The sequence below is a fragment of the Salmo salar genome, chromosome ssa10 (genome assembly GCF_905237065.1).
Source record: "Salmo salar chromosome ssa10, Ssal_v3.1, whole genome shotgun sequence".
In the NCBI taxonomy this organism is placed as follows: domain Eukaryota; kingdom Metazoa; phylum Chordata; class Actinopteri; order Salmoniformes; family Salmonidae; genus Salmo; species Salmo salar.
In genome coordinates, this window is record NC_059451.1 from 28,117,312 (window position 1) to 28,144,602 (window position 27,291).

Consider the following 27,291-nt stretch of genomic DNA (forward strand, 5'->3'; position numbering starts at 1 on the left):
TTATCTTCTGCAGAGGTAACTCCGGGTCTTCCTTTCCTGTGGCGGTCTTCATGAGAGCCAGTTTCATCATAGTGCTTGATGGTTTTTGCGACTGCACTTGAAGAAACTTTCAAAGTTCTTGACATTTTCCGTATTGACTGATCTTGATCTTAAAGTAATGATGGACTATCGTTTCTCTTTGCTTATTTTATTTCACCTTTATTTAACCAGGTAGGCAAGTTGAGAACAAGTTCTCATTTGAGCTGTTCTTGCCATAATATGGACATGGTCTTTTACCAAATAGGGCTGTCTTCTGTATACCACCCCAACCTTGTCACAACAACTGATTGGCTCAAATGCATTGAGAAGGAAAGAAATTCCACAAGGAACACCTTTTAACTGAAATGCATTCCAGGGAACTAACTCATGAAGCTGGTTGAGAGAATGCCAAGAGAAAGCCTGGAATGAGTAGGTGTGTCCAAACGTTTGACTGGTACTGTATATAAAATGTTAAAAAAGGCTTTTCCAGGCTGTTTAAGAAGTTCACAACTAGGTTGTTTATTCATGATAACTGATACAGGATAAATGTTATACATTATTTTTTTAACACTGATAGTTTATTTTAGTATGCAAAATGACAAACCAAAGTAAAGATTTGAATATGATACATAATTCTGATGTTCCATAAAATGTACAAAGTTAAATCAATTGTGAGGACTTGTCACACTGGCAATCAATCATCTGTTTAGTCACAAGAAAAATAAAAATGACCAGAAAAAAGTAAATATCAAGAATTGGCTGCCTGCAAAACACTAAGATCCATGTAATTTGACATTTTTCATCATATTCATGTAAATGCATATATAAAATGTGTACAGTTGTATATGCACATACAGTAATCAAATTACTGAAGTTGAGCTTACTGTACAAAAGACATTGTGGAGCATGAAACACATTTTTAACCATTTCTCAGTACTTCAGTATAAACATATACAAAAACAAACAAAAAAAGGCCCTCTGGCTTCAGAAGCTAAAAACTACAATGGACTTTAAAAGAGACATTCACATTTCTGAAACAAACATTTCTGAAACAAACAATGATTTTATTCTCACGTCCCTCTGCTTGCACTGCTGACTGTGTGAACAGAGAAGCAGCATGGGTGAATCGGATGAAGAGCTCCTGTGTTCCGCACTGGATCCCCCAATCTCAGTCTCAACATGTCTGCAAAGTCCACCCAGTCTCTCTCAGTGTGTGTAGTAGGTCAGGTGTGTGTGTGAGAGAGAGATTGTGTGTGTGGATCCAGCCTCTAGGGAGAGGAGGGGGGTTTCCTACTGTAATGCACCTGGTATCTGTTGACAGGCAGGCCTTTGACCTGTGTGTTGAGGCAGGTGGTCTTGCAGGGGATCATGTCCTCTTCCTCCTCACCCATCAGCCAGTCGTGGACCGAGCGATCGGCCGCCGGAGGCACGTGCTCTGCCAGCCAGCCCTGGTGCCACTTGTCAAAGCGCTCGTGCTGTTTCACAGCCACCCTGTGCTGGGACTAAGGGAGAGAGACGGGAAGAGTTAGTCAAACCTACAGACAGGGCTTCATGCACCACTGTGGAAGCAGTCTGGATGATAAGGTCTAGCTGATGCCAAAATAAGACACAAAACACATTAAATTAACTTGGAACCAGATTTTATGTCTGCCATCTAAAGCTATAAATCATTAAAGCGACAAGATATTCCTGCCTTAGCTGTTCTTCACCTCAAAACACAAAAAGAGTAAGACAAATGCTAATAGCTACCTTCCTGGCTTTGACCAGCGCTCCCCGGCGGTACATGTAGTCCTCAGAGTTCATGACGAACACCATCTTGTGGGTGTTGAGTTTAAAGCGGCAGTCCAGACTGCCAGCACTCTCCACGCCCAGCTGCCTGTGCCACTTCCGTCTGCAGCGCATCGCTTCCACCTGGCGCACCTGCCAGCGCCTGAAGTGCCTCAGGTTCCTACACACAGAGACCCACACACAGTAGCACAGGGAAGCAGGGGACAGTCAGAGTATATCAGAAGAAAATACTGTGCCTCAGGTTCAGACAGAGGACCACAGGGACAGCCACATTCAAATCAGAGCCGGTGATACTAGGACTCATTTTGTGCATTGCTGTTATGGCGGGCAGAAACCATCTGCACCCAAATACTTTTACGCAGTCATTAGTTAAGACAGTGAAATGACAAAATGTGAAAACACAATAGAGGATTGCTATGTAACATCTAGGGAAATAATGTGGCTTCATACGATGGCCAATATATGGAGATCACAACTAACAGTAATAGCATGAATCTCTTACCTGGGCAAAAATACAGGTTTGAAAAAGTAGCCTTCAGTCTGCGAGCAAAGCGTCGACTCTGTCCCTACAAACTGTTCCATATAGCTGGACAGGCACTGGACAAGGAAAGAGAAAATGTAATCAATATGGAAAAAAAGCCAGGACATTGCAAAAACACTAAAACTGAGATTAAATAACAAAAAGGCCATAAACTCAGAGGTTTAATGATCATTTTACCGTGTATTGACTTTTGAAAGTGGGTAGGAGAACTAATAATGTTTACAATTTAATAACCTCAACACGCAAGCTGCCCATCAAAATCTGAAGCAGCAAGTTGCCTTACAAGGTCAGTCTATGTTCATGTCCAAAGGGAATCCTGTGACATTCTATAGGTGCGACTGTCCATAGGATTCTTTACCTGCACATCCAGGGGATCGTCGGCCTGGGCCTCCTCTGTGTCCAGCAGCTCAATGGTCAAGGTCACCTGGCCTTTGTTCTGAATGAACAACACCTACAAAGGCAAATCACACCACAGCAAGCCATTAAACATCAACGATTAACACAAAATCTCTGTTCCAAAAAAGCAGCAGCCAAAGCCCTACACTAACGCTAGGAGGAAACTATTCCCTCTCAACCAAATAAAAGATACACCCTCGGAGTCTCCCCATGCTCAAGCACAGAATCAATAGAAAATATCAAATATTCAAGGCTAAAAGGTTCGGCGTTTGTCACCCCAGGGCAGGTCGTTACCTTGAAGCAGTTCTCCTCAGCCATGACCCTCTCAGACTTCCACTGGTAGCTGGTCTCCCAGGCTGCTCTCACACACTGGGACGACAGGTTCCCCCCCGCTGCGCCCCTCTTCCTCTCAGCCAGGTACAGCTCAGCCACCTGCAGGCACACCTCGTCACTCACCAGGTGCTGCAGCTGCACAGAGACAGAGAAATGACATGTCAGCCCAGAGGAAGGAGAACCTACAGGCATTCAGAGAACAATCAAACACGTCAGTATCACAATGTTATTGAGGTAAAGCATGAATATGTAATGAACGGATATGGCTCTGGTTCTGTAGAATGCAATCTGGCAACTAAAGTAAGAGACAAACCTGACCTGTCTAATGATATTCTGGATGAGCTTGTCGATGGTGAAGCCGATGTAGGCGTGGATGGTGAACATCTCCCGCAGTGTGTCCTCATACTGCGTAGACTCCAGGTTCCCATCCAGAAGACTGCGCACCATGTCCAAAAACGCTGGGTAGTACTCCTCCAGTTCCACCTCACCTGTGGATCGAGTACAAAAAAAAAGGGGCAACTTTAATCCAATGTTCCCTCTCCCATACAGAGATACACACTCACCAATGCGGAATACAAAATATTAAAAAGACAAAATCTGAGAAGTTCTCTTACTTGGCTGTTTGAGGCGGAGCTCCATGGCCAGGTCGCTGGCCTTATCCCTGCGGCCCTCTGCCATCAGCAGCCTCTCACGGTTCTGCTCGGCACGGTGCTCCAGCAGCTGCCGTTCTGCCTGCCGGTACACCCTCAGCAGCCGCTGGCACAGGGTCTGGTGCAGCCGCAGGAAGAAGTACCAGTTGTTGTTGACGAAGAACAGGTTGTAGACTCCGTCCAGCTCCTTCTGGTGCTCTGCCTCGGGGTCTCTCAGGTCCACCTTCTCCCCTCCTTCTGGGGCCAGGCTGTGAGAGGAGGCTCCACCCAGCTCCGCTGTCTGAGGAGAGGTGCAGCGCCGCCGCCTCGACTCCCCATTCAGTTGCTGTTGTTGCTGCGGCTGGCCAACTGGTGTCGCCACTGCTCCTGTTATGCTGCTGCTAACACCACCTCCCCGGTCTCCTCCCTCCTCCACCTCGGCCTCTTCGTCCGTCCACTCCTCCGTCTCACTGAGCTCGCCGCGGCGGGAGAAGAATAGGTCAGGGACAAAGTGCTGGATGATGCGCTTGATATGGTCCTTGTCATCCTTGTGGATGGTGGGCTGGCGTTTGACGTGGTAGATGATGAGGGAGGCAGCGTCCTCCAGGATCTGCTTGTCCTCATAGGTGAACACCATGTGTGGCTCGCTGACCACTGCTGCACTGCTCCCATCACGCCCCTGCTGGCCCACGCCCCCCTCCTCTGTGCTCTGCTCCTGACGCTGAGGGGTACAGACGTGTTAGACACAGAGAGGAGATGTTCTCCTGTGCTCAGAACATTTGATGTATCAGTTTATCAATACAAAGAAAGTAGACTGAATTGACAGCAGAGTAGTCACCTCATCATAAACACTTTCAATCTCATTGAGCAGGCTTTTGGATCGCAGGGCCTTCATGTCATTCTGCTTGAAGTTGACCCCCTGGTGGTCCAGGGACTTGAGGTAGGCCTTCTCATACTGCTCCCTCCAGATCTTGTTGAAGCCCTGCTGGGCTTCTCTCCACTCCTCCTCCTTCGCTTTCAATCTACAGACACAGCAGAGAGGACATGGAAGAATTAACACACAGCTAGATTCACATTAGCCAAGTATCTTAGTTACACCCCTGGATGTGTGTGTGGTTTGTGTGTGCACCCTGACCTCTTGAGCACCACAGGCACAGCAGTAGCAGGGCTCCTCTTCAGACCCTCTATAATCTCAGGGGCCTTGTCGCCATAGATACGGTAGACGGCTCGGCGCTGGATGACCTCAGAGGTGCCACCTAGACAGTCGTCCAGACGGAAGCGGTCCTGGTCCTCGGGCGACAGACGGGACAGCTTCTTCTGAACACTCTCCAGGACCCGGATGGTGGCCAGGTTTGTCTCCAGGACCACATCCAACTTGAGGAAACAGGAAAATAACCATTAGCAATCGTTCTGGAACATGTTCATCTAAATTATTCTGCAGAATGATGCTCTGGGTAGATAAGGGAGAACAGTCCGTTTGTATATAATTGGTGGCTGTAGTAATAGTAGTTCTGATATCTCATCTTGCTTACTTCAAACCTCTCATCCTCACAGCGATGAAGCTGCTCCTCATATGGGGTTTTCTTAGAGCTTGCAAACGTAGAGTCCTCTGACCACGAGGGGAAGGAAACCCAGGTGTCATTCAACACCTGTAAATGCAGGAAGTCAGGACTTTAACACCTGTTTGGTTTCACATTCAATAACCATACAATTAAGAATATCATCATTAAAGCCAACCAGAAGCCATTAGTGTCTGGGAAAAATAACCATCACATGCTCAATTCTGATTGGTTGTTACCAATACCTTATCCTCACTGACACAGATGTCAAGTTAAAAGCTCCAACTAAACATTGGGCAAGTTGAACTCTAAAAGAATGTGGGGGGGGGAAATGACTAAGAACTGGCATGCACTGACAAACAAAACTTGTATGGGAGTAGATTCACAGCTACTGGAGCAATAGTAATCCCTGTCAAGGCCATATATCTAGCCCTCAAACAACTTGTTTCTGTCTTCCACTACCAGACTCAAAAAATGCTATGAACTTGGACTAGAAATCAGTGCAGGAATGGCAACTCTTAAAAAACAGAACTTATTTAATTTCTGCAGACCTCTTTGCAGATGGCAGTGCGACCGCTGCACTTGGGCTGCTGGTAAGTCTTGGGTAGTGCTCTGTAGCTGGATCCCAGGCGCTTGCAAGATGCATAGTCAACCTCCCTGCCCCCACCACCTTCCATGTAGCGGTCTGACAGGCCAGACATTGAATGAGAGAGCTCTTTGTCCCCCAGAAATGACTTGAACTGGGTATATAGCTCTGGAAACTTCCTGGAGGAAATAATGAACATGTACAAATAAATGAATGGGATCAAGAGGAGACTTGGCAAAACATACTGCCCTTCATAGAGTACAAAAATATCAGTATGCATTTATTTACTCCGGAAGACATCAGTGACTGTTCCCTTTGAAAGCTCCCATGGTCCAATGCAAGCTCCCACAGTCCACTTACCCCAGAAAGGGGGTGACAAGCTGCAGCAGCTCTGCTCCCGAAACCACTTCCTGGTTAAACAAAGCAATGCAGCGGAGGAAGTTTTCATACACCTCCTGGCTCTTGAAGAAACGTCGAACCTGCAACGAATCAAAACATTGTCATTGGTGACCAAGGATTACATGACGCCTGTCAGAGCCAAAACATTATGGAATCATTCCAACACTGACACCTGTCCTGTCTTGAGCATTACCTTGTCAAAAAAGGTGAACTCCCGCAAGACTCCATGCTTCCCAACTGAGGCAAAGGACTGGTCTTGGGAGCACGAAAACTTCATCTTTTTCTAAAATAACCAAACCATAACCAATCACATACAGTAAAGGTCTTCTAGGAAAATGCTCAAGCATATGAATGTGTGATTAAGTCCAAACCTTGAGCAGTGGCGTCATGTGCGGCAGCAGCATGGGCCTTGATCTCTTCTTGCTATGTTTGCTCATATCCTCATCCTCTGCCCTCTTCAGTTGGTCTTTCCCTGTCAGGGAGCTGCCAGTGAACTGAAAGGACACAGAACTGATAGTTCGATATAGCAACACAAATGGCACTGAAAATCAACTGATCAAACATAATGACCATGGACAGGTAACATTCTCAGAAAGAAGTGGAAAATACTAACCAATGATCTCTTAGCATCTGGTAAGAACTGTCCAAACTCAGCCAGTAAGTCCTCTTGGCCTTTGAAGAGGCTGGCCACTTTTGAGAAAACTTCATCCTCTGTCATCCCACTACTACTACGACCCCGGCTCTCCTTGACTTCAAGCTGCTCCTTCTGAAAACACAAAAACAGACCGTTGTTCCATCTGAGTAACTGTGATAGGATACACACTCATCTGCAACAATTTAAAGTGGCCTTGACCTAGATGCTAGCAAACAACTTCACTTTAAGCAGACATCAATCAAATGTGTTGTTTTCAAGTGACAGAAAAACAAATCAATTACCATATTGATGACACAGTGTACCTGGTAAGTGTGTAGTATCTCAAGGAAGGATCTGTAGATCTCTGGATGGTCTAAGAAGCGGTTTTTGATCTTGTTGACATAGCTGATAGCACTGTCAAATTCTACAGGGCTGGGCTCCGAGGCAGGGGGGGACACCGAGGAGGACTGTGGCTGGGACTGGCTCTCTCTGCTGGGGAGTGGCAAGGACAGTCTACTGGGGGGTTCTGGGGGTCCAGAGGACGAGGAGATGCTTTCAGGCGATGCCACAGCTTCACTTTGGGCAGAGCCAGCTTCAGCAACAGATGAGCCAGTGGCACTCACAGCAGGGCTTGCAATACTCTTCCCCTGGCCTGGGGAGACCTACCAAAGAAAAGGCGCACTCATGTTTAACATAAATTAACTTCACAACATGCATCTTAAGCGCACCTTCGTGTGTGACCATGTGGTCTGCTCTGGTGGAAAAGTTGTAGCACACTCCACTTATATATAGGCCCACTACCAGTACTTTGTGTGGATATTGATTCATAAAACTGGGTTACACAACTTGTTGTGCAGAGGCAGCCAGTAATACGATTGTCTGGAAACCCAATCAATACACATTTATAGTGACCCACCTGGGCAGAGAAAGGTGACTGAAGAAAAACCACTCCATTCTTGGGAATCTCTATCCGATAGCCTGGGGGCAGGAAGGCATTGAATCCTAAGACAAGGTCCGGGTGTCCGTGGAAGAGCTGAGACACACGGTTTATAACACCTGGTGTGTCAATGCTATGAAGGAGGAGAGAAAGACTTTTATAGGGACAGAGGACATGACCTTAAATGAGATGGCATTAAGAACATCTGCTTTTCAATGCATTTAAAGGCCCAGTGCTGTGAAAATTGCTATACCTTTGTGATTTAAATTCTTTCATTATGTCAAGAAATTTGTTGTATATTCCAGGGTCATTCCCAAATCGTATTTTCACTTGGTCCAGATATGATAGGGCATCTTCAACCTGAGGGTAAAGATAATGGTGAGGCATTAGAGCAAATTGTATTTTTTTCTCTCCATAAAAAGCAAGAAATTAAGGGGCCCACTGCAGAACATCAACAAAGAACAGTGTGGTGTGTGTTATGTTATCACTGTTATTACACGTTCACAAACACAGGGGCAAACCAATCATGTTGCTCCTCAATGCAGTCATTAGCTGAATAACTTATGGCATGTCTTGACCATAACTCGTTTAGCTAACTAGCTTTCCAACTATCTACCAGTATTATTTGCAGCTACACTTCAAATAATAGGCAGATACAAAAAAATCTTACTCAGACTAGTTTAAATAGGCTTACTATACACGACATCGAAACACCTTTGTCTTTGATACATTAACGTAGCTCAAATCTGGCCAACTATGAAAACGTAAACTGTATGGTTAGCTAGCTAACAAAATCGATGGTTTTGTGTGCTTGGTGGAAAACAAGGAATACGCCTGAATAAACAATAACAAAACGTTTGGGTTTTCTAAATATACCATTCTGTTCATAATCAAGCAAGTGAACCGACGAGTATGTTTGCTAGCTGTCGACCTCGGATTACAAACCAGCAAAGACAAGTCTCCCATTTTGTGCCAACAAACACCATCCCATTCTAGACAACGCACGTTTGACTTTGTTCTGCCTGGTAGTGTGGGCAGAGAAGGTGAACAAGGAACTTCGGATGTCCGAAGTTATCTGACAATCAAACTAGGTAGCTTCTAGCCAGCCAAATCAACTTGCTAGATAACTAACGTTGTGTCCTACTGGGCTGTATTTGGAAGACCTAGTGACTCATTACTAAAATCGTGTTTAACGCCATTGAAGAACCCAAGTTAGCTGGCGTTTGCTAACCTCCACTAAAGTACTGTGCATGCATGCGACAACAAACGCCAACTAGCGTTATCTAGCTAGTAACATTCCAATCAGAACCCCTTATGATTAGCTAGCAAGCTAACTCGTTAGCATCAAGAGATGGCCAATATCTGACGAACACAAAATGGTTCTGAGGAAGACTTTTCCATTTTTGTTCCCGTCTCTTACCTTCAGTTTCTGAAAGTGCTGTTGTTGCACTTGTTTTTGTACAACATAGGCCTTGTCTTGAATTTGGTTTATTTGCTTCGTGTTGCTGTGTGCCTGAATTTTCGCCATTATCCCGGCGATAGTAGCCACTACTACTTGATTATAAGCCTCAATATATGGTTGTTGGCTAGCCGACAAATATTGCTCTTCGTCGGGAAACCAGCTAGCAACGCTTATTTGGCTAACGTTAGCCAGCAAGCAAGAGGGAAAATCCAACCAGGTAACTTAGCTATGAGGATAAGCTACTACTCGATTTGACTTTGATTAAACGCCATTATTGGTCCAACGAGTGACTACTACTGGTGCGCTATGTCAGAGTGAAGCCTCTTTTAAAACAAGCTTTGAGACAATGGTTGCTGATTATGTTATTTTAAATAAACGATTGACTGTCTCTTTAAATTCGGCGGCAGCTGTGCAGTCAGTCTTGCTCAATCTTGGCATCCGGAAGCACAGTTGATCAGTGCGCAGACGCATGGAGAAAGGGGTGGAGTCTGCTTCATAATGATATGTTCAAAACAAAGTGGGAAGGTGGTTATTACCAATTGGATGCATTCACGTGCCTTCAACTCGTTGAGAAATGCAGATTGGCTAATGGCCAACAAGCTACTTCAACCATAAACGAAAGGTACAGCTATCATGCTTGTAAACAATTATGATTTATATGTTGTGTTACATTTAACTGCGAAAATGCTGTTATCGAGATAATTTCCTTAGTGGGTGACTTCAGAGATCTGTATGTGGGAGAAGCCGCGCTCAGGGATGATATACTAGTAATTACCAGTTGGAAGGGTCGTTCGTGTGGTCTGTCCCAGTTGAATAAGGTAAATACCACCTTCCCACTTGGTTATGAACGCAGCATAATTCGAGTCGGGCTCGGGATGGTTCTGCATCATCGTTCAATATAACAGTACAGTCCTTTTTCAATTTTCACACCTTCATACGCAGACTAGAGGACAAATTTGTACATAAGTGTTCACGTTGCACGTATAATTGGCATATTTTTACGAATGCCTCCACTTGCAAAGATCGAGATATGACCGGTGTGAGCAATGTCATTTGACTGCCTGCCTCTCATCAACTGGGAAGGAAAGTACAGGGCGTGCCATAAAATTGGTCAAACAATGCAAATCACACAGAAAACCATTCCATGTGTCAAGAACAAGTCCTGAATATAGCTAGTTGCCAATAATAAACACAGGATATTAGGATTATTCATACAACTACAGCTCACAGACATTGCAAAACCACACCATGAACAAAGTGGTCCTATATGGAACACTCATTTATTTCAACAATCTATTCCTCTATCAACAAAAAAGTATTTGTCTGTATTGTCAATAACATGGTCATATGGATAACAACTAATGCAACTGTCTTGGTCAAATAGGATTACATTTGTGATTGAGATTAACCGTCAAGCGCATTAAAACAGAGATAAGGTGCAGGCAAAGTTCATTTAATGGCATAAAAACAATAGCAATTTACATGTGATACAGATTGAATGGCATCATGTTTAGCAAAAAGAAGATGTGAGAAACAAACAATATTGTAAATTAATGTCAGTGGGAATAAAATTGTAGTTTTAGTACTACAAAGAACAGTATTGTTCTCTAAAATTCACCTTGGTGCATACGCTGCAAACAGAAATTAGTCATTAAGATGTCCCCAGAACTTCAGCAGGTTGTGTCATGGTCCCCTGGACATCCTGTTTGCTGGGTATCTATGCACTTCAGTCTTGTCTTTATTTTCTAGGGAGCTCATCAAGAAGCCTTAGCTGCAAATTTCCACCTCTGTAGCCACTGCTGAAAAGTCAGTCCCCCCTTACGTATGTCAGGCAGAGCAAACTGAGCAGGCTGATCCCACCTGCACAGAAAGAACACAGAAGAAAAAGGTGAATTGTCAATAGTAGCTGGTGAATAATATGGAGGTTCAATATGAGTAAGAGTTATATGGGAGAAAGTGTTGATGGTAGCACTTACCAATGGGAAATTGCAGTCTTGACCTGATACCCATAACAAAGGCCCTGTGAGCAGCGCTGGGCAAGCTCCCGAACCTTGGGCAATAAAGACTTAAGCAGCTCCTTGTCTTCCTCCAGGACACGTAGCAGGAGGGCTAAGGAGGAATACATAAGAGGGAGATGAAAGCGAGATGAAGAGATCAAACGTACGATCGCATAATCTGCCTTTGGGTAACTAGGTAAAGATGAGTGATACAGTTTGATTGGCATCTGATTGGATGGCATCGAGCTCTCCCATTTGTTAGTTTGCATCTTTGAACTCTATAGAAGATCTGTACCTTGTTGGTCAGGTGCAGGAAGCAGTGCTCCCTGCTTCTCCACATTTGTTAAAGAGGAGGAGTGCAATTGCAGCAAACGACGCAGAAATCGAAGCTCCAGATGCTGGGATAGAGCTTGGGTGTACAGTTCCTCAGGGGCCTGGCAGAGAACCATAAAGCAGGCAAAAAACAGACAATATATAAATAAACAAGAGGATAAGAGCAAGAAGCAAACCACTAGGTGCATAAATGGTCATGGAATAATAAGCTGGGACTCACCCGATACATTGGGAAAGCCAGGCTTTGACACAGATTGTGGAAGGGCAAGGAATGCAAACGATGGATAGACAACCATGCAGCTGGAATTCTCTGCTCGCTGAAATATATATAGCAGTTTACAAAACTTAACCATCTGAAAAATGTCCCTTTGAGCATTTTTTCTCATCCAGACCAAATAGTGATTAGAAGGATAACGCCTCTCACCCATCAAACACGAACAAATATGAAGCACTTACCCTTCAATGATCCTGCGGTCAAGTGTCAATAGTGACACGTTTCCAAACTGTCTGGCCTCCTGGGACACAGAGTTGCGAAGCCTATTGGCCGCTGAAAGAACTTTAGCAAACTGGGGAACCAGCTTTCCCTGGACAAACTGTCCAATCTCAGGTCAGACAGGTGAGAAGAAAAGGTCAAGTTAGATGGCCACTGTTTACACTATGTATTACAGTACACAGCAGCATAGTGGGCATACCTCTTTGTGGACACGAGTCAGTTCAGTCTTAGCTATTGAGTTCCCCTTGATCAGACCTCTTATCTGTTCCTGCCTGACATCCTATAAAGAAAAACATGAAAAAAGTGTGTCACATTTCGTTTTTTACCTTTATTTAACCAGGTAGGCCATTTGAGAACAAGTTCTCATTTACAACTGCGACCTGGCCAAGATATAGCAAAGCAGTGCGACAAAAACAACAACACAGTTACACATGGGATAGACAAACGTACAGTCAATAACACAATAGAAAAATCTATATACAGTGTGTGCAAATGTAGTAAGAGGAGGGAGGAAAGGCAATAAATAGGCCATAGTGGCGAGATAATTACAATTTAGCATTAACACTGGAGTGATAGATGTGCAAGTAGAGATACTGGAGTGCAAAGGGGCAAAAAAATAACAATATGGGGATGAGGTAGTTGGTTGAGCTATTTACAGATGGGCTAGGTGCAGTGATTGGTAAGCTGCTCTGACAGGGGATGCTTATAGTTAGTGAGGGAGATAAAAGTCTCCAGCTTCAGTGACTTTTGCAATTCGTTCCAGTCACTGGCAGCAGAGAACTGGAAGGAAAGGCGGCCAAAGTAGGTGCTGGCTTTGGGGATGACCAGTGAAATATACCTGCTGGAGCGCGTGCTACGGGTGGGTGTTGCTATGATGACCAGTGAGCTGAGATAAGGCGGGGCTTTACCTAGCAAAGGCTTATAGATGACCTGGAGCCAGTGGGTCAGGCGACGGATACGTAGTGAGGGCCAGCCAACGAGAGCATACAGGTCGCAGTATTGGGTAGTATGTGGAGCTTTAGTGACAAAACGGATGGCACTGTGATAGACTGCATGAAATTTGTTGAGTAGAGTGTTGGAAGCTATTTTGTAAATGACATCGCCGAAGTCAAGGATCGGTAGGATAGTCAGTTTTACGAGGGTATGTTTGGCAGCACGAGTGAAGGAGGCTTTGTTGCGAAATAGGAAGCCGATTCTAGATGTAATTTTGGATTGGAGATGCTTAATGTGAGTCTGGAAGGAGAGTTTACAGTCTAGCCAGACACCTAGGTATTTGTATTTGTCCACATATTCTAAGTCAGAACCGTCCAGAGTAGTGATGCTAGTCGGGTGGGCAGCGATCGGTTGAAGAGCACGCACTTAGTTTTACTAGCATTTAAAAGCAGTTGGAGGCCACAGAAGGACTGTTGTATGGCGTTGAAGCTCGTTTTGAGGTATGCTAGCAGTGTCAAAAGAAGGGCCAGATATATACAGAATGGTGTCGTCTGCGTAGAGGTGGATCAGAGAATCACCAGCAGCAAGAGCAACATCATTGATGTATACAGAGAAAAGAGTCGGCCGAGAATTGAAACCTGTGGCACCCCCATAGAGACTGCCAGAGGTCCGGACAACATTCCCTCCGATTTGACACACTGAACTCTATCAGAGAAGTAGTTGGTGAACCAGGCGAGGCAGTCATTTGAGAAACCAAAGCTGTTGAGTCTGCCAATAAGAATTCTGTGATTGACAGAGTCGAAAGCCTTGGCCAGGTCGATGAAGAAAGCTGCAAAGTACTGTCTTTTATTGATGGCGGTTATGATATCGTTTAGGACCTTGAGCGTGGCTGAGGTGCACCCATGACCAGCTCGGAAACCAGATTGCATAGCGGAGAAGGTACGGTGGGATTCGAAATGGTCAGTGATCTGTTTGTTAACTTGGCTTTCAAAGACTTTAGAAAGGCAGGGCAGGATGGATATAGGTCTGTAGCAGTTTGGGTCTAGAGTGTCTCCCCCTTTAAAGAGGGGGACGACCGCGGCAGCTTTCCCAATCTTTGGGGATCTCAGACGATACGAAAGAGAGGTTGAACAGGCTAGTAATAGGGGTTGCAACAATTGCGGCAGACAATTTTAGAAAGAGAGGGTCCAGATTGTCTAGCCCAGCTGATTTGTATGGGTCCAGATTTTGCAGCTCTTTAAGAACATCAGCTATCTGGATTTGGGTGAAGGAGAAGCGGGGGGGTCTTGGGCAGGTTGCTGCGGGGGGTGCAGAGCTGTTGGCTGGGTTAGGGGTAGCCAGGTGGAAAGCATGGCCGGCCGTAGAAAAATGCTTATTGAAATTCTCGATTATCGTAGATATATCGGTGGTGACAGTGTTTCCTAGCCTCAGTGCAGTGGGCAGCTGGGAGGAGGTGCTTTTATTCAAACTTAATGGAATTAGTGCTACAGGATGCAAATTTCTGTTTGAAAGAGTTAGCCTTTGCTTTCCTAACTGACTGTGTATATTGGTTCCTGACTTCCTTAAAAAGTTGCATATCGCGGGGACTATTCAATGCTAATGCAGTACGCCAAAGGATGTTTTTGTGCTGGTCAAGGGCAGTCAAGTCAGGAGTGAACCAGGGGCTATATCTGTTCTTAGTTCTACATTTTTTTTAACTGAGCATGCTTATTTAAGGTGGTGAGGAAATAACTTTTAAAGAACAACCAGGCATCCTCTACTGACGGGATGAGGTCAACATCCTTCCAGGATACCCGGGCCAGGTCAATTAGAAAGGCCTGCTCGCTGAAGTATTTTTGGGAGCGTTTGACAGTGATGAGGGGTGGGCGTTTGACCGCAGACCCATTACGCACGCAGGCAATGAGGCAGTGATCGCTGAGATCCTGGTTGAAGACAGCAGAGGTGTAATTTGACGGCAAGTTTGTCACGATGATATCTATGTGGGTCCCCATGTTTACAGATTTAGGGTTGTACCTGGTAGGTTCCTTGATCATTTGTGTGAGATTGAGGTAAATGTGTGGCAAGTGATGAAATGCTGTGGTGTGCGTGGAAGACACAAAAGTACACAGTTTTAATGATGGCAGGTTCTCACCCCAAGCTGTCTGAAGTCCATGATGTTTTGCCATTGGCTCCGTAGGTTGCGGAGGTCCTCCTGTCGGTCCCTGGCATGCTGCTCCATTTGAACACACTGGTCCCGCAAACTATTTCTCACTGCTGCCTGAATCCCACACTGCATCTCCAGCTTAAACACTGACCTGAGCAGGACGGAAACATGGGAGAAAAGAGGTTTTAAACTGGGAAAGAGTAAAGAGCATCACAAACAATAGATACAGACAACAAACCAAAGTCTTCTGATGAATTGACATGACTAGTTTAGAGGCTGAGCATGTTCATTGATGACATGTAAATGTCATGTAAATGATGTGGAAGAAGTCAATCGATTGTGCAGATTTACTGTGACAGGGCTTCGGTCTGAGATTCCCCGCCAATCAGCTCTAACTGTGCCTCTTTCTTTCGGGCATGAAGCTGGGTCTGGAGCAGTTGAATTCGTGACCGTGTCTGAGCCAGTTCCATCAGACTCTGTTCCACCTCCTCCCAGGCTGACTGCAAAAAGATCACACATATATTACTGTTCCAGCCTATGCAGTGTCTTGGCCCCATGTTGGTATTTTAGTGTAAACGGAAACGTGTAAAGCACCTGTAAAAGACTCTTAACGGGTGGTAGCTCTTCCTCTTCTTTTGAGATGTCCGGCAGGTGATTACTCTCGTAGCGAAACCTAAAATTAAACAGATACATTTGCCCCTATAATTCAAATCCATGCAGATATTTTTGTCCAGCTAACTTTCTTATCAATTTAACCATTTATCGGCCTCCTGAGTGGCACAGCGGTCTAAGGCACTGCTTTGCAGTGCTATAGGTGTCACTACAGACCCGGGTTCGATCCCGGGCTGTATCACAACCGGCTGTGATCGGGAGTCCCATAGGGTGGCGCACAATTGGCCCAGCGTCTTCCAGGTCAGGGGAGGGTTTGGCCAGGGGGGCTTTACTTGGCTCATCGCGCTCTAACGACTCCTAGTGGTGGGTCGGGTGCCTGCAGGCTGACATAGGTCGTCAGTTGAACGGTGTTTCCTCCGGCACATTGGTGCGGCTGGCTTCTGGGTTAAGCGGGTGGGTGTTAAGAAGTGCAGTTTGGTGGGTCATGTTTCAGAGGACGCATGACTCAACCTTCGCCTCCCGAGTTGCAACGATGAGACAAGATCAAAATTGTGGAGAAAAGGGGTTAAAATACAACAAAACTTTACATGTATATTTTTTTTAACCATTTACCGTAATGCAGCAACATCACGAGCCACATCCAAAGAGGCAAGCATCTCCTCCAATGTCATTTCCTGTCCCAAGGCCAGGTACTGCAAGGCTGACAGCACTTGGTTCGGAGGATAGCATTGCAACAAGTCCTGATGAGATTAAAAAAAATAACAATATGATTCTCACTCGCATGAAGAAAATATGAAACAGATCATGATGTAACTAACTAAGTGCAAACAATGCAACTTACCTCCACAGCACTTAACCAATGCCGAAATAGTGCAGTTCTCTGTTCACGTGTCAAGCTGAAGAGAGAGAGACAACAATGATTTAGCAATAGAAGTATCCCATGGATAACTCCAGTTCCTATATAAAACCATCTGATGATTCTTACTGTGTGGCAGTGGAAGATGTCATGTTCAGTTCACTCTCTTGCAAAGACTGGAAGAACTGGAGTCTTTCATCACACAACTCTCTGACGTTACGCTAAGGGGAAAAATAAACAAGACCGGTAAAATGCAAAACCATCACTTCGAAGACTATCATATAAGTAATAAAATATAGTAAAGCACTTACCAGAACCTTAGGCTCTGCTCCTGATGGATTGAGATGGTCCCCACTGCTATTGGAGGTTTCATTTCCAAACACCACCTTCATCTCTGCCCTCCTGCAAAACACACCAAAAGTAAAGAATGGATTTAGGGTTAGCTTGAGGCGTCAAATGCATGTGGAAGTGTGGTAAGTAATGGTAAGGGTAAACGGCAGAGGCTCTAGCAAGCACACCTAGACAGCTGCTCCAGAACCTGAGAGTGCCCACTGATCTTGTGGATATCCTCTGAAAGAGAGTGGCGCTCCTTCATGCAGCGCTGCTTAAAAGCCTGTAAAAGCAGCTCCCTGCATTGGTTCTCCTCCACCATCTCCCAGCTCCGGTTAATGGACTCCTCTACTCAATACAAAGGGATTACAGAGTACAATGCGTCAAGGCGAAAGAGGACATCCACATATACAGACCTACCACATTTTAGGATGTGGTATGTAGAAAAAAATTCTATATTTGATCAAATGCTCACCCTCAGTAACCAGCTGTGCTTCAGTCCCATTGATTTGAGAGTCCAGGTGGTTTAGTTCTACTCTCAGCTCCTCTATCTGCTCCTGAAGCTCAAACCGCTTAGCAGCATCACTCTGCCCCACTACCCGTTTCAACTGCAAATGTGTACATACAATAATGTAAAAGAATGAGCACACAGAAAACATAACGCTAACACATTGCTACAGTATCACATTTTTAAGACTATCAAACTATCTAGACATTTGTTTAGAGAAATATGGTTGTACCTCCTTATCGTGCAGAACTTTGTACCTGAGAGATCACAACGTCAAGGCTTGTACAACTGTACATACAACAAAACCTGTGTGTCATATTATTGTCAGAGAAATTAGGCAGTTATCCTATCAAGAGTTGGTGTCATCTCAGAGACAGTGAAATTATCACATTTGTAGATAACTCAAGACACCAAAAATAAAGGATACCATTGGAGATTTCCACGCATAACCCTTACATTCCTGAAAAGACAAAGGAATAGACGAATATATTGGAAGAACAAACGTATTAGGACAAAACGACAATAGTTGACCTAGTTACTACAAATAATTGCTAGAAACACTAGGAAGTATAAGAAATAAGGTTGTAAAAACCTGTCTGCATACCCACCTCTGATTGAAAATATGTTGTGTGACATATCTCCATATAGAGGCACCTGGGCCAACACATAACCTGAATCAAAACAAACATCAATATACTTAACGTTACTTGGGTTAACTCAATGTTGGGACAAATTGTTTTAATTAGTCTGCAACTGCCGATATGAAAGACTGTAGTTAGAATTGCTACCAAGACAAAAAGGAATAGCTCAACAAGGCCAAAGAAAGGTGCATGTACGTTAAATTGGACATTTATGAATGACGTTACGCACGTTTTAAAGTAGTTGTCGTTTGGGAGACTTTGGGTTGGTAGATTAAATTCTTCAATCGCCCACCGCTTTAGTTCCCGCAGCAGGGTCCTGTCTCCCATCCTCTAGACAAAACAAGCGAGGCGTTAGCAAGCTAGCTATCCAGCTCAATAATGCTCACCAAAATCGAATACTAGCAAGTACACCTTAGCTTGACAGGTGGCTGTAATAGTACGATGGCTAATTAGATTTGTTTCCAAGTGATTGACTGTCAAAAAGATGTCAAGAAAAGTTAGCTATCCTACTTTGCTCAGTTGGGCGATTGTTATTTTTCCGCCCGTTCAATTTCCCGCTCTGCAGCATATCCGGTGACGTTTGCTTACGTTCTGAAACAGGACAAATAGTACGTCTAACGTTCTACAACATTACGCCGATTCTGTTGCAAAACATTTCTTAAACGGAAGCAAACTGAACGAAACGAGACGAGATCTACCTGGATTTGTCTATTCAGAATTCTCGGTTTGCTCTGTTCGATTCTCAAACGGTTTCAGTAATGAATACGGAAATGTTACACAAAATGGGAAACTTACATTTGAGTAATTTAGCAGACGCTTTTATCCAGAACGACTTAAAGTTAGTGCATTAATTATAGAATAGCTAGGCGGGACAACCACATCAGAGTAAGTACATTTTCCCCTCAATAAGATAGTCAGAGCGACACAGCAGCTTTCATCCACTTCACCATTCCGTATAAATATATACATTATTTTCAGACATATGGCAAATAATAATAAAGACCTAATTGGCAGGGCCGGTCCTGGACGTTCTGCCGCCCTAGGCGAGATAAAAATCTGCCCCCCCCCAGGTTTGGGCTTGGGCCAATCTTTTTCTCAGCTAAAAGTCGGAGGAGCAGAACATAATAGCAGCCCAATTAATAGGCCTATGCTACAAATTAAACAATTTAACACATCTGGTTAGTAGGCTATATTATCAGTTCAATGACAATAACATAGCCAAATATTTTTTTTCTGATTACATTGATAAAATCACCAATGCCCTGGATGTTCTGCCGCCCTAGGCGAGACAAAAACAATGACATCTTAGACATCCTTATGAATCTAAGCATGGAACTTTCAGAAGTTACCTTTCCACCCAGACAGGCTCTACTGACGCAGAAAACTGTAAGCTTCAAATGCTGAGTACTCCTCCGTATCTTCATCTTTTTCTCATTTCGGGAAGAGAAAAGCTCAGTTTATAGGGACAGAATAGCAAAGTATATATTTTTTATCTGCTCGAATATTATAGGCTGGAGTTTAGCTTCAGATTGTCATAGAGAGGAATCAATATATCCCTGTATGCATCGGAGTCACGTCTTTCACAGTCATTTTAGAGCATCAGAGTTAAGCATTGTTATAGAACGCTTTATGTAATCTGGATACGTTTTATGTATTTATTTCAAAATAGAAAGCAAACAATCGATTTTAATTTTTGCCCTTTTATTTAACAAAGGGTATGTGATACCCTCACTCAATTCGAGCCCTGGTTTTAGTCAAAATCAAATCAAATGTATTTATATAGCCCTTCTTACATAAGCTGATATCACAAAGTGCTGTACAGAAACCCAGCCTAAAACCCCAAACAGCAAGCAATGCAGGTGTAGAAACACACCAAGCCCTTCCCAGACACAGGTATTTAGTCAGTATTGGAGTATTTGGCTATAACGACATCGATGGACAGGATAATTGTGTCTGTCGAACAGGTAGGTTTACTACAAATTTTTGGGAAGATAAAGAAATAAGCTCTAATTATATTTAACCCCTGCATTGGAGAGTTACAATGTTGATATCATTATGCAACCTACCTATAGTAGGAAAACAAGTTTCTCATTAATAATATCCCACCTGTTAAAAAAAATCAATCAATACAATGTATTTATAAAGCCCTTTTTACATCAGCCGATGTCACAAAGTGCTGTACAGAAACCCAGCCTAAAAACCCAAACAGCAAGCAATGCAGATGTAGAAGCACAGTGGCTAGGAAAAACTCCCTGAAAGTCCAGAACCTAGGAAGAAACCTAGAGAGGAACCAGGCTCTGAGGGATTGGCAGTCCTCTTCTGGGTAGAGATTATAACAGAACATGGCCAAGATGTTCGAACGTTCATAGATGACAAGCGGGTCAGATAATAATAATCACAGTGGTTGTTTTGGGTGCAACAGGAAAGCACCTCAGGAGTAAATGTCAGTTGGCTTTTCATAGCCGATCAATCAGAGTCAGAGACAGCAGGTGCGGTAGAGAGAGAGTCCAAAACTGCAGGTCCGGGACAAGGTAGCACGTCCAGTGAACAGGTCAGGGTTCCATAGCCACAGGCAGAACAGTTGAAACTGGAGCAGCAAGGAGTCATCAGGCCAGGTAGTCCTTAGGCATGGTCCTAGGGCTCAGGTTCTCCAAAAGAAGAGAGAGAGAAAAGAGAGAGAGAATTAGAGGGAGCATACTTAAATTCATACAGGACACCGGAAGAGACAGGAGAAATACTCCAAATATAACAGACTGACCCTAGCCCCCCGACACATAAACACATTGACCTCCACCTTGACCTCCAAGTGAATGAACACCACCATTGTTGTCACTGCACTAAACAATATTATAATTCATTTGATTTGTACAGCACCCACTTTGCCAAAGCACAGCCCCCACACCACTAGAGGGATATCTTCAACCACCAACCTACTACCCTGAGACAAGGCCGAGTATAGCCCATGAAGATCTCCCCCACGGCACGACCCCGAGGGGGGCGCCAACCCGGACCAGATCACGTCAGTGACTCAACCCACTCAAGTGACACATGGAAGAGCACCAGTAAGCCAGTGACTCAGCCTCCGTATTAGGGTTAGAGGCAGAGAATCCCAGTGGAGAGAGGGGAACCGGCCAGGCAGAGACAGCAAGGGTGGTTTGGTGCTCCAGTGCCTTTCCATTCATCTTCACACCCCTGGGCCAAACTACACTCAATCATAGGACCTGCTGAAGATATGAGTCTTCAATAAAAACTTAAAGGTCGAGACAGAGTCTGCCATTCTCTCACATGGATAGGCAGACCATTCCATAAAAATGGAGCTCTATAGGAGAAAGCTCTGCCTCCAGCAGTTTGCTTAGAAATTCTAGGGACAATAAGGAGGCCTGGGTCTTGTGACCATAGCCTATGTGTAGGTATGTACGGCAGGACCAAATCGGAAAGATAGGTAGGAGCAAGCCCATTTAATGCTTTGTAGGTTAGCAGTAAAACCTTGAAATCAGCCCTAGCCTTAACAGGAAGCCAGTGTAGAGAATCTAGCACTGGAGTAATATGATCAATTTTTTTGGTTCTAGTCAAGATTCTAGAAGCCGTGTTTAGCACTAACTGACGTTTATTTAGTGCTTTATCCGGGTAGCCGGAAAGTAGAGCATTGCAGTAGTCTAATCTAGAAGTGACAAAAGCATGGATATATTTTTCTGCATCATTTTTGGACAGAAAGTTTCAGATTTTTGCAATGTTACAAAGATGGAAAAAAGCTGTCCTTGAAATATTCTTGATATGTTCGTCAAAAGAGAGATCAGGGTCCAGAGTAACGCCGAGGTCCTTCACAGTTTTATTTGAGATGACTGTACAACCATCAAGATTAATTGTCAGATCCAACAGATCTCTTTCTTTCTTGGGACCTAGAACTAGCATCTCTGTTTTGTCCGAGTTTAAAAGTAAAACATTTGCCGCTATCCACTTCCTTATGTCTGAAATATAGGCTTCCAGGGAGAGCAATTTTGGGGCTTCACCATGTTTCATCGAAATGTACAGCTGTGTATCGTCCGCATAGCAGTGGTAGTTAACATTAGGTTTCCGAATGACATCACCAAGAGGTAAAATATATAGTGAAAACAATAGTGGACCTAAAACAGAACCTTGAGGAACACAGAAATTTACAGTTGATATGTCAGAAGACAAACCATCCACAGAGACAAACTGATATCTTTCCGACAGATAAGATCTAAACCAGGCCAGAACTTGTCCGTGTAGATCAATTTGGGTTTCCAATCTCTCCAAAAGAATCTGGTGATCGATGGTATCAAAAGCAGCACTAAGGTCGAGGAGCACGAGGACAGATGCAGAGCGTTGGTCTGACACCATTATCAGGTAATTAACACCTTCACGAGTGCAGTCTCAGTGCTGATGGCATGACCCCATATCACACATGGCATGACCCCATAATTGTTACAATTACAATAAAAATAACACTTTTATATAACATATTTAACATATATTTTAATATTTCTGTGGAACTGTAAAACAGAGTAAGATCATTTGAGCTTTGGAAACAACTGCTTTCAGAAATGCATGGCTAGCCTCGTTTCGCTGGAGTAGTGTAAAATAAGCTTTATGTCAATGACCCAGCCTTAACGAATTTAGTTTATTTAAATATCGAATTTGATTGCCCAACATCAATTTCAACATTTTATTTATTTTGTCTCCACCTAGAGTTTCCGCTTTCCTCTGTTGTGGTGCTGATGTGTTTTCTCTCGGGAGCTGTACATGGTCCTGAAATCAAATCATCTGATTTTGCTTGGACACCAGCCTGATCTCCAGCTCCTTCCACCTCTGGAAACTATCTAGGTGGTCATGCGACTTCTCATGCGAGCTGAGGAGGTGGCACAGATTCTTCCAGTCCCTGGTTCCATCCCTGACCAGTGCAGATTTGCACTCGTATGAAAAAGGTTTGCAGCAAAAACAGGAGGCTGCATCGTTTTGCTTGGAATAGACAAGCCTTGGTCTCTCCCAATTCTCCATCCTCCTATTGTAGTGGGCCACAGAAAACTTTCATTGTCCCTCATCTCTTGGGAAATTCCCCTGCTTATCCTGATGTGGCGCAGCCTGCACTAACATATACCTTAAAGATCCATTCCTATATTTTGGCCACTCACCGGGATCTTTTATGTTTTTTTGTCTGGGAGTTCGGATTTAGCAGCAGCACCACCACTGTCATCTGGGACGGGGAGCGACGAATCTGAGTCTGGGTCCAAGATAGTAGGGTCTTCGCCGGCATTGTTTGGAGATGTGGCCAGGCCTGGTGCGACCACCTGTTCTTGTCCAGCCAGAGAGCTTTAATCATTGGTGGAAGTGCATGGCTCGGACTCCTCCGGTTTGCCCTCTTCGCTGCTAGGATCAGCGAACTGGGGCTCGTCATTCTCGGCGAATGAATGGCCTGTCCTAGTAGGCTTGTAATTCTCCACACCAGCTGATGGACATTGCTGCACGCTGATCAATTTCACCAGCGAATTTGTCTTTGGTTTGAGATTGTGCCTCTTTTCTCATTGTTTTTTTAAATATTCGCTTCCTGATAGTTTTTGTCTCTTAGACATGATAGCAAATTGTTTCAAATCTCTATAGATTACTTTTAGCTAAAATAATATCCACTAGTAGTAGCTAGCTAACGTTAACAAGCTAGGTTAGGCTACTGCCTTAATCACTAATCGTTTTCGTCACACACAAACAAAATAAAAATCCAATCATTTAATTGGCAGATTCATTTTTGTTAATGTTTCACAATTGGATAATCCCATATAAACACACGCATCACCATAGCTACCAAGGATAGTGGGAGTGAACTTCGGGAGAAGCGGGAATGGGGTGGGGGCGGGAAGTGCAGCAAGCCTTTTTGTTGTTGTTGATTTAAACTTGCTTTAAAAAAAAATGTATGCACACAACAAATACATTTTTTTACAAGATTTACAAACAAGCGTACATAAACCTAACAGACAGGGGTATTACATATCAAGATTCATTTTCAATTTGTTAAATACTTTTATGGTGCGTATTGCTTTTTTGTTTTTACATTTACTGATCATTTCAAAATAATATTTAAATTCTATCTTAAATAATGTGAAGAGGGGTTTGTTCTCTGCCCACTTCATTCTATGGACAAAGAATCTTCCATGAAAGATAAACAAATGAACAATGAAAGTTAAATCAGGGTCCATATCATTTGGATCAAAATAAAACATATCAGTCTTTCAAATTAACATTAATAGTCGTTTATTTTAAAATAAAATCTTCGAACTCACTCCAAAATCTTCTGACATAAGAACAGTCCCAAAATAAATGGTCAAGAGTTTCTGGTTCACAACCACAAAATACACATTTGTTATCAATAGCTATTTTAAATCTGTGTATAATAAAGGTCTGTACAGGGTAGATTCTATGAATGAGTTTGTATGATACTTCTTTCACCTTATTAGATATACAATATTTACCAGATAACAACAAAACTTTGTTCCAGTTCACTTGTCCCAGGGCTGCATTCCAGTACATTTTGGCAGAGGGAATAGTAACATATTGACATAGTTTCCTTATATACATGTTATTACATTTATAGTTTAAAATGTCAATTCCTTCTAATTGTATTGAGGCTACAAAATCCTCAACAGTTGCACTTTGAGTATTGTTATATTCTCCTAAAAGAAGAATAGCACCTTTAGGGACAACTCTAACAACAATTTGATACTCCTCAGGAGTGAATGTAACATTGTGTGTTCTAATAAATTCTGGATAATCATATAATTGTCCATCATTATTCAATAATTGTTTAACCCAAATAATGTTGTTGTCAAACCAGTTCTGGAAAAATAAAGACTTGTTTTTGTATTTATGTCTTTATTATTCCAGATTGTATACCAATGTGGGGGAAAATTGTGTTTGTACATGAGGTTCCAAGTTAGCAGTACTTGTTTATGAAAGTTTGCAAGCTTAACAGGGATTTTACCCATATCAAAGGTGCATTTCAGTAAGAATTCTAGACCACCAATCTGTTGGAATATTACATTAGGGATGATATTCCAAATGCAATCCTTATTTCTTAAATAGTTTTGTATCCATTTAATCTTAAATATTATACTACAGGTTTTAAAATCCAGAGCATTCAACCCTCCCTCACTTTGGGTGCTACATATTACCGCTTTTCTTAAATAATGAGGTTTATTCCTCCACATGAAGTTAAATCATTTAGTATCAACCATCTTAGTTACTGACAGAGGAACATCCAAGGGAGATATAAACTAATCGGGACAGACCTTCAGATTTTGATAAAAGTGCACGTCAAGAAAAAGAAAGATCTATTAATAACCAGGAGTTAAATCTCTTACCAGTTTTCTCTACAATAGGAGAGAAATTTAAGTTGGCACTTTCTTTCTGATCTTTGCTAACTTTAATAGCAAGATATGTGATCACATCTTTTAAAGGGATATTACATACTGAGTTTTAAGTCACATCTTTTCAACGCAAATAATTGACATTTCCTAATATTCAGAGATAAACCTGATACATGTGAGAAGGCATTAATACACTCAATAGCTTTCCTGACTTCATTATGATCTTTCAAAAAAAAGGTGGTGTCGTCAGCCAATTGTGAACATTTTATCTCTTTGTCTTGTATCTGAATACCCCTAAAACTATCCTTATTTATATGATGTGCCATAACTTGTTTGACAAATAAGAAAGGAGAAATTGGGCATCCTTGTTTAATTCCACGTCTAATGTCGAATCTTTGTGAAGTTCCATGGGATAATTTAACAGAGCTGTAACTAATATTGTAAAGTGTGTTAATTACACTTTGAAAATATTGATCAAAACCAAAAAATCTAAGAGTCTCAAAAAGAAAATGATGTTCAACTGTATCAAATGCCTTGTAAAAGTCTACAAATAAAATAATGCTATCTTCCATAATGTGCTCATTGTAGTCTATCAAGTCCAATACTAGTTGAACTGCAGCAAGGCTATGCGCTGGTGGCGCCGGCAGCCAAATTGTCAAAATGCCGCCCCAAATTGAAGTGCCACCATAGGCTGGGGCCTAATCTTGCCTAATGGGAGGGCCGGCCCTGCTAATAGGCCAAAACCAGATGGTTGTTTAGATTGTCTCATGACGACAGATGCACATTTAAAAAGTATACTGAACAAAAATATAAACACATGTTGGACCCATGTTTCATGAGCTGTAATAAAAGATCCCAGAATGCATGTAAAGCTTATTTATCTAATTTTTTTGTGCAAAAATGTGTTTACATCCCTGTTGGTGAGTGTTTCTACTTTGCCAAGATAATCCATTCACCTGACAGGTGTGGCATATCAAGAAGCTGATTAAACAGCATGATCATTACACAGGTGCACCTTGTGCTGGGGACAATAAAAGGCCACTCTAAAATGTGCAGTTTTGTCACACAATACAATGCCACAGGTGTCTCAAGTTTTGAAGGAGTGTGCAATTGGCATGCTGAATGCAGAAATGTCCACCCAAGCTATTGGCAGAGAATTCAATATTAATTTCTCTACCTACCATAAGCATTGTTTTAAAGAATTTGGCAGTACATCCAACCGGCCTCCCAACCGCAGACCACGTGTAACCATGCCAGCCCAGAATTTCCACATCCGACTTCTTCACCTGCGGGATGGTCTGAGACGAGCCACCCGGACATCTGATGAAACGGTGGGTTTGCATAACCAAAGAATTTCAGCACAAACTGTCAGAAACCGTCTCAAGGAAGCTCATCTGCATGCTCGTCATCCTCACCAGGGTCTTGACCTGACTGCAGATCGGCATCGTAACCGACCTCAGTGGGCAAATGCTCACCTTCGAAGTGTGCTCTTTACAGATAAAGCCTGGTTTCAACTGTACCGGGCAGCTGGTGTGTATGCCGTCGTGTGGATGAGAGGTTTGCTGATGTAAACGTTGTTTACAGACTACCCCATGGTAGAAGTGTGGTTATGGTATGGGCAGGCATAAGCTGTGCATGTTTGCCCCAGTCTATAAAACATAGAACAAACACAAGCGCATTTTATTAATGTAAATTTGAATGTAGAGATACCGTGACATGATCCTGAGGCCCATTGCTGTACCATTCATTCGCCACCATCACCTCATGTTTCATCATGATAATGCAAG

General features: G+C 43.2%; 2 protein-coding genes across 4 annotated transcripts; both read right to left on the minus strand.

Moving 5' to 3' along the window:
- Positions 1-512: 512 nt before the first annotated feature.
- Positions 513-9,733, minus strand: sin3b (SIN3 transcription regulator family member B). Of its 2 annotated transcripts, none has more exons than XM_014216699.2 (19): positions 9,241-9,733; positions 8,074-8,180; positions 7,800-7,953; positions 7,207-7,545; positions 6,863-7,015; positions 6,621-6,743; positions 6,443-6,532; positions 6,211-6,329; positions 5,816-6,029; positions 5,238-5,354; positions 4,841-5,079; positions 4,544-4,727; positions 3,691-4,426; positions 3,395-3,564; positions 3,038-3,211; positions 2,706-2,798; positions 2,309-2,403; positions 1,768-1,966; positions 513-1,520 (listed from the first exon to the last, which is right to left on the minus strand). In XM_014216699.2, the coding sequence occupies exons 1-19, from the start codon at positions 9,346-9,348 to the stop codon at positions 1,287-1,289; spliced, it is 3,648 nt and encodes a 1,215-aa protein (XP_014072174.1). In that variant the 5' UTR covers positions 9,349-9,733; the 3' UTR covers positions 513-1,286. The 2 variants fall into 2 exon arrangements, with proteins under 2 accessions (XP_014072174.1, XP_014072173.1); XM_014216698.2 differs by having other exon boundaries at positions 7,186-7,545.
- Positions 9,734-10,719: 986 nt separating this feature from the next.
- k0841 (K0841 protein) lies at positions 10,720-18,732 on the minus strand. 2 transcript variants are annotated; one of them, XM_014215723.2, is made up of 20 exons: positions 18,639-18,732; positions 18,358-18,458; positions 18,096-18,158; positions 17,915-17,947; positions 17,720-17,744; positions 17,455-17,587; positions 17,168-17,327; positions 16,961-17,051; positions 16,779-16,870; positions 16,635-16,689; positions 16,406-16,533; positions 15,776-15,854; positions 15,533-15,681; positions 15,170-15,332; positions 12,305-12,385; positions 12,069-12,214; positions 11,833-11,929; positions 11,575-11,713; positions 11,259-11,391; positions 10,720-11,142 (listed from the first exon to the last, which is right to left on the minus strand). In XM_014215723.2, exons 2-20 carry the CDS (start codon positions 18,453-18,455, stop codon positions 11,040-11,042), a joined length of 1,968 nt encoding a protein of 655 aa, XP_014071198.1. In that variant the 5' UTR covers positions 18,456-18,458; positions 18,639-18,732; the 3' UTR covers positions 10,720-11,039. The 2 variants fall into 2 exon arrangements, with proteins under 2 accessions (XP_014071198.1, NP_001133992.1); NM_001140520.1 differs by having other exon boundaries at positions 18,358-18,673.
- Positions 18,733-27,291: the final 8,559 nt, after the last annotated feature.

What these genes read in the sequence shown, in the direction of transcription:
- sin3b (XM_014216698.2), bottom strand. Translation starts at nt 9,348, where the DNA reads ATGGCGAAAATTCAGGCACACAGCAACACGAAGCAAATAAACCAAATT. An exon ending in AGTTCACCTTTTTTGACAAG is followed by an intron (nt 6,330 to 6,442) that starts GTAATGCTCAAG and finishes GATTCGTTGCAG; the next exon opens with GTTCGACGTTTCTTCAAGAG. An exon ending in ACGATCCCCTGGATGTGCAG is followed by an intron (nt 2,404 to 2,705) that starts GTAAAGAATCCT and finishes TTCCTTGTCCAG; the next exon opens with TGCCTGTCCAGCTATATGGA.
- k0841 (XM_014215723.2), bottom strand. Translation starts at nt 18,455, where the DNA reads ATGGGAGACAGGACCCTGCTGCGGGAACTAAAGCGGTGGGCGATTGAA. An exon ending in CCGTTAAGAGTCTTTTACAG is followed by an intron (nt 15,682 to 15,775) that starts GTGCTTTACACG and finishes ATCTTTTTGCAG; the next exon opens with TCAGCCTGGGAGGAGGTGGA. An exon ending in TGACTCGTGTCCACAAAGAG is followed by an intron (nt 12,215 to 12,304) that starts GTATGCCCACTA and finishes GTCTGACCTGAG; the next exon opens with ATTGGACAGTTTGTCCAGGG.